The sequence below is a fragment of the Cyprinus carpio genome, chromosome A5 (assembly GCF_018340385.1).
Source record: "Cyprinus carpio isolate SPL01 chromosome A5, ASM1834038v1, whole genome shotgun sequence".
NCBI lineage: Eukaryota > Metazoa > Chordata > Actinopteri > Cypriniformes > Cyprinidae > Cyprinus > Cyprinus carpio.
Genome location: NC_056576.1, coordinates 38,487,008 through 38,499,578, shown reverse-complemented (window position 1 = coordinate 38,499,578; position 12,571 = coordinate 38,487,008). Strand labels below are relative to the sequence as shown.

The window sequence follows — 12,571 nt, the reverse complement described above, 5'->3', positions numbered from 1 at the left end:
AACTGGATTTCCCCTCACAGTGCAGAGCACAGCATCTTCTCCACATGAATCCACAACGGTATTTGAGGGAGGAGAGGTTCGAGTTTTCCCGGGTCTGCGTGCACAAAAAGTGGGCGGGCATAAATATGCTAATGTTTCAGTATGACGTCACCTTGAAACAGCTAAAGAGTCATTTTAAAAACAACTCATTTCATGACTCGGAGTCGACGACAATAACTTTATACACGGTGCAGTTTTACATTTAAAAACTTTTCAGGATGTTTTCATTCACTTAGAGATGTATCACACACTGCATAAAAGGTAATTTTCAAAAATCCATAATAGGGGCACTTTAATGCTGAGTGTCAAGTCGGTATTATATCATCAGCAACAGACAGACACCTCACACACTACCATCTCCCCCGGGACAGAGATTTGATACATATGCAATTAATGTGAAGCTTGTCAAGTGCCGATGTTGACTGTCATCTTATTCCAGTATCTCCTTCATTGGCTATCTATCTGTGTAATACCAAAAGCATTCTCTCATCGGAGATTCTTCAGTATAATAGATCAGGGAGCCCCTGAGCAAAGATTCAACACATCAAGATTTACATCAAACACAAACTGCTTGTAAAGAAATAGAGTGCAAGCTGTGGCAGCTTTAGAGGAAGAGTGAAGAACGAACTGGTGTGACATCAGTTAGAACAAAATCAGGCCAAAATGAAGTTAATTTCAAGAGTATGAAACAACGTTCCGGAGTGAAGTTCCCAGAAAAAAAAGTTAACATTTTCTAATTACCGTAGGTCTGTGGCCATTACGTAGGTAATCCACCACCTTTGACATGGAAATCTTCTCCAGTTCATTTCTTCTGTTCAGACTGTTGAGGTCAGACATACTGTACAGTGAGTAAAAACACAAACACACTGAAGAGCTGCTTTATAGTAGAAATGCAGGATGTAATTTTAATTGCCTGGAATGCTGAATTCTAGAGCTCATGCAAACTGAAAAAAAAAAAAAAAAAAATTCCTCATTACCAAATACTACTTTCAACAGTACTATCACGGATCTTCTTCACATTTCCGGGTTTCTCAGCAGTGGAAACTGTCATAGTTGGGTAAACTTCTATAGTGGTGAATGACAGACTACATTAAATATATATTTTTTGTGTTCCCATTTTCTTAAACAGCAAAATAAATCTCCACGATCATGTTTCCACGACTTTTAAAAAGAGGAAAAAATAAAAAATGAAAATAGAGAGAGTTTGACTGCAGCAGTCAGAATAGAAAACAATGTCAAATTTACTGTCACTCCTATAGACGCTGTATTAGAAACACTCTCACTGCAGCATTAACTTGCATTCTAAACCATAGATAGGTATAGGTCAGGGGTAGGCAAGTTCGGTCCTAGAGAGCCGCAGTCCTGTAGAGTTCAGCTCCAACCCTAAAAAAAAACCTCACCTGCCTGTAGCCTTAGTAATCCTAAAGACATTGATGAGCTTGTTCAGGTGTGTTTGATTAGGGTTGAAGCTGAACTCTGCAGGACTGCGGCTCTCTAGGACCGAACTTGCCTACCCCTGGTATAGGTAGATGCCATATTAGCAGCTCTTTCTATGGGCTGCTATACTTGTGAACACTCGAGAGAAAGTTGCCTGTGTGTCTGCAACCCCAGTTAAAAGAGCAACCCCACTTAAACTCTCCAGCCCTATATGAATATCTGTCTGCACTAGACTTCAGCAGATGATTTTGCTAAACTAACACAATACAACGAAACAAAGCCGTTAGCTAACATGACACTTAAAAGGTACGGTAGTTTAAAAACCTGTAATATTGTTTTAATACATATTAAAAACACAAACCAACACATTCTTACCTGTTGAAGTTTATCCAGTTTCCTCCGGCATTTCAATTTTGGTGTTTCTTTACAATCAGAGGCTGTATGATTAATGAGTGATTTTTATTGTGAGAGGTGTCGCATTAACCGCATAAGTCGAAATCAAAATTGTTCCAAAATGGTGGACACGTCAATATGCCTGAAGCGGACAAATGTGGCATCAACTTATACATATCTATGCCTATACAAATGTTTTGTTTCCCAATTCACATTCAAAATTAGAATTAGTATGTCACGAATCGAAGGATGTTGAGATGAGTATTGCAGAGGTACCTGGATGGTTTATTATTTTCGTTAGAAATTCGAAGGGCAAATCCGTGCATACTCCAACGGCAGATATTTCCCATAATCCATTGCGTGTTGGACGAGGATTAGATTAGAACTACAAACATGAATTTTAAAAAGTGTTAAAAAACTACAAACATGGCAGATATGCAAGACTGACAGGCAGGGAGAGAAAGGGGTTTGAGTGATAAATAGTATCTAACCTGATGAAGAAAAAAATGTTGCTGTTGATTAAATCCATATAAACAACATAGTTTATGTTTATTGCAATATACTGTATATATATATATATATATATATATATATATATATATATGTTTGGTCTCCTGGGGTTGATGATTCATCTGGTGGTGGAACTGTCAAATTAACTTTTAAAAGCATCATTATTCAAACACATCTAGAAAGTTCTTGGCATGATAGACCCCTGACTGGCAGATCAATGTGCCTCTTCATTTCTCTACAATGTGGTAGGAAAATTAAATGAAATGTGAAAGATATTAACTGTGACAAGATGACTGACAGGGCAGTTAAAACGGTGACAGAATGCACCAAACTAAGCAACATGAGCGGATCATGTTTTTGAGTCAATTATGGCAAAAACAGAAAATAATTATTATCAAATGCTGCCATTTGTTTTAAAAACAATTCATGAAAAAAAAGGAAGTTTTACATAAGCTCCACATTATGGTCACTGGAAGCAGTGACTTTAAATGACGCGTCTCACTGAGGTCGGGGTTCATCAATCTGCCCAAGTTCATAGGTCGGATTTCAAACTTCAAGCAACATTCTAGACCAGGGGTCTCCAAACTCGGTACTGGAGGGCTGGTGTCTTGCAGAGTTTATCTCCAACCCTAATCAAACACTTCTGAACCACCTAATCAAGGTCTTACTAGGCATACTAGAAACTTCCAGGCCGGTGTGTTGAGGCAAGTTGGATTTAAACTCTGCAGGACAGCGGCCCTCCAGGACTGAGCTTTGAGCTAGACATTAAAGGTGTTCAACTTGAAGAAGCGCTGTGCAGACCGGTTGGTGTATGACATCAAAGTACCTTGATTCGAAAGCATAAGGAACCATCTGTTCTCTATACATTAGCTCTGACAGTACTTTGATGTCATACACAAATCGATCTGCGCAGTGCTGCTTCAAGTTGAACACACCTCTTATTTCCAAGTAGGAGGTAGGAAAAAAATCTGAATTTCGAGTTTGTTGTCTGTTTTCTCTTCTGATCGCTGTTCTAACTCATTTGCTGCTCGTATGTCACTCATAATACTACACGTTCATTACCTATCCTGCCTCTTTGATGACAAACTTACAGCACATGTTTGCATTCAGCTCTGTACACAAACCCAGAGAAACATTTCTACACGTGAAACATGAAGGTAATAAAAAAATTATTACGGCGGCTGGTGACTTGTATGTGATTTGCATGCGTTTTGGATGATTTTTATAAGGATAAAGTGAAGTGAAGTAAGTGAAGTGACGTGACATACAGCCAGGTATGGTGACCCATACTCAGAATTTGTGCTCTGCTTTTAACCCATCCAAAGTGCACACACACAGCAGTGAACACACACACACACCGTGAACACACACCCGGAGCAGTGGGCAGCCATTTATGCTGCGGCGCCCGGGGAGCAGTTGGTGGTTCAGTGCCTTGCTCAAGGGCACCTCAGTCGTGGTATTGAAGGTGGAGAGAGCGCTGAACATTCACTCCCCCCACCTACAATTCCTGCCGGCCCGAGACTCGAACTCACAACCCTTGGATTACAAGTCCAAATCTCTAACCGTTAGGCCACGACTTCCCCAGAAGTCCCCATGAAGGATGTTTACATAAGAAGTGTTAAGCTGATGTAGCGAGTAGCTTATTCTAAAATACTACAGATAACAGTTCTGCTTCATTATGTGATTGAAATCCACATTACATTGAAATCAGAAATTATTTTACCACCTAGGTTTTTTGTTTGTTTGTTTTTGTTTTTTGAGAGAGAGAGAGATAGAGAGAGAGAGAGAGAGAGAGAGAGAGAGAGAGAGAGAGAGAGAGAGAATAATGCACCTGTTACCCAGGGGTCTCAGTATATACTGTGGCTGTAAGGGTATTTCAAACTTTGTTTTACCCCTAAGCAAAGAATGAAAAAAAGAACTTCATCATGAGTATAGGGGTCTTAAAAAATCAAGATACTTTTGCTCAGACTGGAGCTAATGAAAAAAGACCCCCAGACATTCAGCTTTGGCATACAAATCATCCCACACTATTTATGCATCATGCATTATACCTTAAGATGTGCTTGTTCAAGCAATCAGACTTACAATTTTCAACCTGCCCAATGATACAGAGCACAAAAATCCCATAGACTTACATTAAAGGAGAGACCCGAGCCACATCAATGAGACTTTTGACTTGGGCATGTAAGTTTCAACACAAAATACCCTAGCATCCACTATGATAACACTATGCTCTACTTTTGTACTAGCAAGTTAATAGAAACAAACCAGGTGGACTTTCTCTTGTCTCTGAATATGTGGGCCGGTCAATTTGAAATGTCTGGATAATTGGTGTCTTATTGAGGCTCTGGATCTTTTCCTGAATTCTGTGGCACTGCCTTGGCAACCCTCATTAGCACCCTTTCCTTCTTGAGAAACTGCTTTGTTCATCTCATAATAACTCCCCACTGAGAATACAGTACATGTGGTCTTTATTGGTACCTGGTAACAGAAAGTCCAGACCAGCACACAGATGTTGATCCCCGTGTCCATCTCTCATCCCAAATCATTCACAGTGCCCAGAAGGACTGAGGCCCATGAAGGACGGTTCGGGCTGCTATGACTACTCTCTGGGAACGGACTGTACGGACGGCTTCAATGGAGGCTGTGAGCAGCTGTGTCTTCAACAGCTGGTTCCTCTTCCTGATGACCCGACGTCCAGCAATGTGCTCATGTTCTGCGGGTGAGAGAAAACACATGTGCATGAATATGAACCCAAGCGCATAAAGAGCACATTCAGTGGGTATAGAAAAGAATCACCCCCTTGTTTGTTGAAATGAAGCCTGAAATGAAGACGGACACAGTTTTTGTTTTACTCAGCTGTATTTGTACTTGTATTTCAGCTTGTATTTGATAAAGATCCCTTTAACATTATCTGAATGAAATCTCAACACTGTCATTGTGTGTGTGTGAGATCAGGTGTGTGCAGGAATACAAGCTTGCCGCTGACGGCCGCTCCTGTCTTCTCCTGGCTGATCACTGTGAAGGGCCAAAGTGCTCGAAACAAGACTCGCGCTTCAACGACACGCTCTTCAGTGAGATGCTCCGCGGGTACAATAACAAAACTCAACAGGTGATCCAGGGACAAGTTTTTCAGATGACCTTCAGGTGAGTTTTTGACCAGTAAGCTTTATGTCTAGAGTGTTTGGCAGTTTAGTCCATTTTATTCTCCAGATTCATGAGGGTTGTATTTTGAGTGCAACAGCGAGGCTCTAGAAGTACATTTATTCAAAAAAAAAAAAAAGGGATTTTGAACATAGGAACCTTTCAAGTCCAGAGTACAGAGAGCTCAGAGTTTCTTGTGTGCTGTTACTTGTAGGTGTGCACTTGACGTCAAACATGAATCCATCGGTGAACTCTTTTTACGTCACATTTTGTTTTGCATATGAAACAACTTACAATGGTTACCGGCAGCTTTTTCCATCCATTACCACAATGGTCACCACCAGTGGTTACTTAATTACTTTGAGCCAGTAAATTTACTCAAATTATTTCTGTATTGAAATTATTAGAGCATAAACACTTACAAATTAAGTTTTATATTGTAGCCTAACATCTGATTTCATTATATCAGTCACAATGTTCATGTCTTCAGAAGAGCCACTTGATCTGTTTGATCAATTTACCTTCATTCACCAAGCAAACATTTATTAGCTTAATAAATCAAAGTTTGTAAGGATGTGATTCATCTTGGAGCTTGTTGGTGTCTTTACTGAAGAAATTTTTGGGATCCCTATGGAGAAAATGAATGGAAAAATACTTCTGAATGGCACTCAAAAAGCGAGCAGTAATGGATTTGCTCTATAGCATGTATGCTGTGATCATTTCAAGACACATCAGTTATGATTTGTGTACTTTTTTTGGTCTAAAGTGAGAGTAATTTTGTTCAGCAAACACATTTCTCAGAAAGGCTCACGTTTAAAGAGAAATGCAATTAATTTACAGCCTACACGACCGTGTGTATTTGCAGCTGTCAAACTCACTCACGTTAGATGGTGTGTTGTGGCACAGCAGTTCTGATGAATGTAAAACACTCCATCTTTATTAAGTTATCAGTGTTGTGTGTTAGCAGCAATCCCAGCACTACACCACCAGTGTCAAACCCCGCAAAACCATTCACTGTCTGAAAATAAAGACAACTGCTTTCTGAGGAAAGACACCTTGGCTGGCCATATACTAACAATCATAATATTATGCATGTCTGATCATCTGCTTTTGTCTGGAGGCTCTTATGACTTGATTATTAAATGCAAGACTGTTGGCCGGTTGTTTCTGTCTGGCGCTGTGGTGATGCTGGGCGTAGCAGTCTGAGTGGGTGACGCTCGAGGCGGTGGGATAGAGTGAGTTGCCAGGGACGGACGAACTTGCCCGGCCTCGCCCGCGATGGGATAGAAAAAAAAAAAAGGAGCAGGGAACGGGGGACTCATTGCCCGAAACCGGAGGAGCCGTATCACTTTTCGTCTTTGATCAATTCTGACTGATTTGTCTGGGAACATAGTTGTTTTCTTTTCATATCTCACAGTTCTTAATCCTTCCATCTCCTTTTAAAGTTCCAAAAAAAAAAAAAAAAAAAAAAAAAGAAAAAATTTCCCCCCCCCGCCTGCGAGGGGCGATGGGGGTATGTGACGAGTCTGAGTGAGAATTAGCAGTACTGGAAAAAAAACCAAAAATAACAAAATTAAACTCTTACATAAAAAATAAAAGAACAAATAAGAAATTACACATCAAAAATCAGACTTTTTACTCAGAATTTGGACTAAAGAGGGAACTTTTAGTGAGACACCTTTATATCTCAAATATTATGCATGACTTTTTTTGTCTGGACTCAGAATTTGGGGTGTAAAAAGAGATAGTTTTTATATCATTTGATTGACTGGATTTATTGTTCATTTATCCATGGCAGAATTTATTATTCAGGCTTCCAGTATGACATTATAAATGTATTTTTTTCTTTCTATAAAGAGGAACTGTGAGTTTACTCAATTCTGACAAGAATTTTATATATGGTTTTTTTTATTTTAGTTTCAACATGCAATATATATATATATATTATATATATATATATATGCTTATATATATATATATATATATATATATATATATATATAATTTTTTTTTTATTGTATGAACATTGAAATGATCACAGAATAGGACCAAGTTTGGAGACCCCTGCCCTAAACCTTCACAATGCATTTAAACATTTTCTGTGTCTTGTGCTTTTATGCACTGGATGGTTTGGTAAAGCTCAAAGAAAGTGGAAAATAATGCACTTATTTCCAGCAAGAACACAATTTTCTCTCCGGGCTGAAGGACAGCCGTGGATTACATTTTTCAGAAGGGCTCTGAATGGTTCTAACGAAATGGTTTTCCATGGTCTTCCTTTATTTGCTATAGTGTTTTGGCTTTTTGAAGGCAACAAAAGAATGTCTGAGCTGAGCGTGAGGAGCGGAGGTTCTTTTCTGCCTTCTGGTCCTGTTAAAAAGGACAAAGTAAATACAGCGTATACCTCACCTCACAGCTGGATGTGTCACAGTTTAACAGTAACAAAGTTGTAACAAATCTGCAAGAAAGCGTTGTGCTTGTGTTGTGTAGTACATAAATTGCATTTATTTAATACAAAGGCAGCAATTATGTAACTTATTGCTAAACATTTAGCAATAATGTAAACAGTATATTTGGGAGACCTTGGAATAAAAAAAAAGAAAAAAAAAAGAAAAGAAAAGAAAAAAGAAAATAAAAGAAAAAAGAAAAGAAAAACCCTGATTTAAAATCATGCTCATGTTAGTTTGCACACTGGGTAGGTTTGGGCAAAAATGTGGAAAAACTGCCACACATTACGAGAGATGCAATGTAGAGATTATGGATGAAACAACTGAAAAATGTGTAATCATTTGCACACGTTCATGTCCTTTTGACTTTCTTTCTTCTGTGAAACACAGAAGTATAAAAGAATATCCAAGCATGTGTGGGATGTGCTGCTGCACATCTCTTGTACTGTATGTTCTGTTTTTGAGTTTGTTCTTGCCTTCAGTAACGATTAACTACATCTTCTCGATTTTTTGATTGTAGTTTGATTGTAGTGTGTCTGTGTCTCTGTTCTAGGCCTTTGTTTGACCCTCATCACACTATGTATTTTTATTTATTTTTTTCTTCTCGAGGGGTTCATGTCCTCAATATCCCTTCAGCAGATGCTTTGATATGTAGATGCAGCTCTTTACTAACTACAGACCCAACAGAAGGGTGACATGACTCAGAATTGATGCGGCCTGAAGAGCTACAGATGCTTTCAAGCACATTTTGCTCATGATAATAATGTTCATCAAACATTGTGCCTCATATTAGTTATATTTATGCAGCTTTGGCCATATGCATCCATGGAAACAGTTTGTGGAAATTAGTCATTAGTGGCAGAGTGCCCGTAATGATATAGTAAACAACATTCAGGCAAATTCTATTTGTTCAGAATAGAATATGATTTCTGATGATGTTTGCTTTCGGCTTAAAAACAACTTAACAGTGAGTTCCCTTGGAAACAGTTTTAATAGCTTTCATTAATAAGTAATTTTCAAATAGTATGTAATGTTTTTAACTGTAAATATTTATTTTAAATAGTATTGCAACATGGCAAGTTTAAATATGAGCCTTTGCAAATCAGATTTGATAGTTATGGTTGAGGAGAATATTGTCGGTGATTAAAATCTGTCTTAATGTCTGACCAAAGTCTGTTCTTCGTACAAAACTCGTACTAGACTTGGAATATAACATCTCTTATGAAAAACTGAATGTGCACTTGCAGTGTACTTCAAAACTTAAAAGTTTTGAATAAAAAAAAAACGTATTAATATAATATTAATTAAATATAATGCCACTTAAGTGTAATTAAAGACAGACACTTTTCCTTAACACACTTAAGTACACTTTTGAAAAAGTGACCTCTGTATTAATGTAATGTAATGATGACAATAACTATATTTATCATGCACTTTCAGCTTTACAACTTTGAAGATTGCTTACATTCACAGACAGCTACATTACACACTGCATGCAAGTATATATATTTATTTAATTATTTATTTATTCATTCACTTTTTCATCTCGGTTGGAGTTTGCCAGCCTCCACTCACTGTTTGAAATTGCATAGAAAATAGCTGTAGGAACTTTCTGTACATTTTTTTTTTTTTTTTTTTTTTGTGAATTGTGTTAAACAGAAGACAGAAAAAAACAGTTTTGAGTGACAGGATTATTTTTTATTTTTTTTATTTTATACTTTATCTTTGAATGCTTGCATGTGCGTGTGTGTGCTGGTGAAACAGAAACTTTTCGTTTCAGACATGCCTTCATGGGTAGCTCTTTCAGCTGGCAGTAAGTGCACTTCTTTCCCAGCATGCCTTTCTCTCCGGGCTCCTCAGAGATCTGCATCAGGTTGGCCACAGTCAGTGCCACCACAGCGACTAATAGATATTGACATGCCAATCTGAGAAAAGAGGCTCGGAGACTCATTCTGACCCACGCGAGTGCAACATTTCCTTTAAAAGGCATTCAGTGCAGGACCGGAAAGATGAATACCATCCATCAAAGATGACAGCTCTTTGTAGCAGCCGGTTGATTTTTTTTTTTTCCTCTGAGAAAGGACGAGAGCGATGGCAACAATATGAAAGAGACAGGCTGCATCCGAATATACATTTTTACCTCACCATTGAATTCAAAGCAAATTAAAGGACAGAGGTTCCTATTTAACTTAAACAGAAACTGAAAATTGGAGGATTTCTGTAGTTTTTTTTTTTTTTTTTTTTTTACTAGAAATGTTGCATTCAGATACATTGTGTGCAGCAGAAGAGAAGACATTTAATTAGCTAAAGGTAAATCATCAGAGGAAGGAAAGAGCAGCAGAAGGCAGTAATATTAAGAGAGGTGTTTACATATCTTACAAACTTTGTTACCTCAAGTTCAATTAAATAAATAAGCAAAAAAAAAAAAAAAAAATTCAGTTACAGTTAATGTCTATTTAGTGTGTTTCCTTCCACACAGGAAGAGGAGAAAATCTCAGAAGGAATTCAGAAAGAGTTACTGACGTCACATGTTACATAGAAAATCATTTTAACACCTTTGGGCCAGAACAAATGTTCACTGAAATAACTATTGCTTCTATTAAAGAGACGGATTATGTTGCTAAGAGATGAGATCCTTCTTTATTACTTTAGAGTTTTTACTGGCAGCTTAAATGAAAATAATTTACTCACACTCATGTCATTCCAAACCTGTATGACATTCTTTCTTTTGCATATTTTGAAAAATGTATTTTATTTTTATTTTATTTTGTTGTTGTTCTCCTACTTCTTCTCCATACATACTGTACAATCAAAGAGATATTGGACTTCACTATCTCTGGTCTAAAACTAGCATTGGTGATTTCACCTTTGCATACTTCTTAAAGGGATATTATGATGCGATTTCATGTTTTCCTTTCTCTTTGGAGTGTTAAAAGCTGTTTGTGCATACAGAAGATCTGTAAAGTCGCAAAGTGCATTGGTGTTTGACACACAAGGAGAAGCTTCTATCTTGGATGACCTGAGGGGGAGTAAACTGTCAGGATATTTTTATTTTTATTTTATTTTTGGGGGGCAACTTTTTCTTGAAACCATGCATTTCATATGGATTGTTTTTAAGATATCCTTCTGTACTTTTTGAAGCTTAAAAAATGTTGATCACAGAAGAACGTATGTAGAAGAATTCAAAGGTTCTATAATGCAGAGTTTTTTGAATGTTGTTGAAAGGACCTGAAAAGATCAGCTCATGTCTGTAGACTTAGCAATCAATGTCACTGTTAAAGCAGTAATGCAGAGAAGAATGAGCTATGACTCCACAGAGACATGCACGTCTCATATCAAATTATAGGAAGTGCCAGTCAGTGTCAGTTATTGCCATTAAGGATGGTCCAAACAGATATTAGCTTTGACTCAACCTTCAAGAATAAAGTAAACATTAAAATGCAATGTCCTTATTCAGGTTCCCTTTGTACAATACTACGTTTTGATTGAGAATGTACTGTACAACCATAGAGTGCTCAATCAAGACAATGGCAGAGAAGAATCAAATAGATGTTCATGTCACTGTGATGAAAACAGTAAATACATCACACCTCTAGCTGTGTGTGTGTGTGCCACTGACCGTTTGACAAATCCAGCTATTTACCTGGAAATGAACTCTATCACTTCTGAACTCTGTTTTCACCTTTTGTAAACGAACTGTCTTAACGGATAACAGGTCACACTGAGACTGGCACTGTCTGCAGGCTTTCGGGATAATCATGGTCATCCGCAAGAAAGACCTTCTCAAAAAGAGAAAATTAATCCTACAGTGAGTGTCAATAATTTCCTGGAAGCATCCTGATTGTTTCTAGACCAAAGCCAGTTTGAGGATAGAGGCCGCATCCTGTCTGGAAACCACAAGTCTAATTTTACCTGATGTAGGAGAGGTTTAAACATGCTGGTCCAGAGGTAGAAGTGTCCCGTGGATGGATAAGCACTGATTTAACACCTTATTATTGCTGAGCATGTTAACCTGTAGACTAATCCAGTTCTAGAGCTTTGGAAATGGAGTTTATTTTCAAGTAGCCTAAATATCCTGCTTGACAAACAGTCCAAAACATTAAAAACTTTAATTTGAGGCAAAAAAAAAAAAAAAAAAAAAAAAAAAAAAAAATTCTGAAAATAGGACAAAAAACAGACAAGACTGTGAAGTTAATGGCTTTAATAAGTGTGGCGTCAGGCCTCGGAGAGGCTTTTATTAACAAAAAAATAACCAAAAGAGGGAAGAGTGTCCAAAATAAACAGGGAATCTGGTGTCCTCCTCGTGCTGTGGGGTATGTGAAGGGCAGGTAGTGTTCAGGAAGGAAGGGTCCAGGTAAGGGGCGGAGTCCGGCAGAAGTCAGAAAGTCACAAATGCTATGCAGTGACAGCATTGTGGTTCAACATACAATCATTGTAACATGAAATATTTTCTGGGATATTTGTAAACGTTCCATTCAGAGTTTGACTGATGTCACGCACTCATAGAACATTTGGAGCAAGATTTCTTTCACTAGTGAACAAGAAACAGAAAATGGTCTGAAATACAAGTCATTTAATATTAACATGCTCACAATCACATTTTA

The 12,571-nt window shown here is 37.8% G+C and overlaps 1 protein-coding gene across 2 annotated transcripts in view; it reads left to right on the top strand.

Annotated features, from left to right (window-relative positions):
• Nucleotides 1-12,571, top strand: part of LOC109067613 (astrotactin-2-like) — a 539,141-nt gene that overhangs the window by 386,740 nt on the left and 139,830 nt on the right. For both annotated transcript variants that reach the window (XM_042757176.1, XM_042757175.1), the window contains 2 exons: nucleotides 4,935-5,101; nucleotides 5,338-5,526. In XM_042757176.1, the coding sequence (XP_042613110.1) occupies nucleotides 4,935-5,101; nucleotides 5,338-5,526 (356 nt within the window). The remainder of the gene's footprint in view (nucleotides 1-4,934; nucleotides 5,102-5,337; nucleotides 5,527-12,571) is intronic.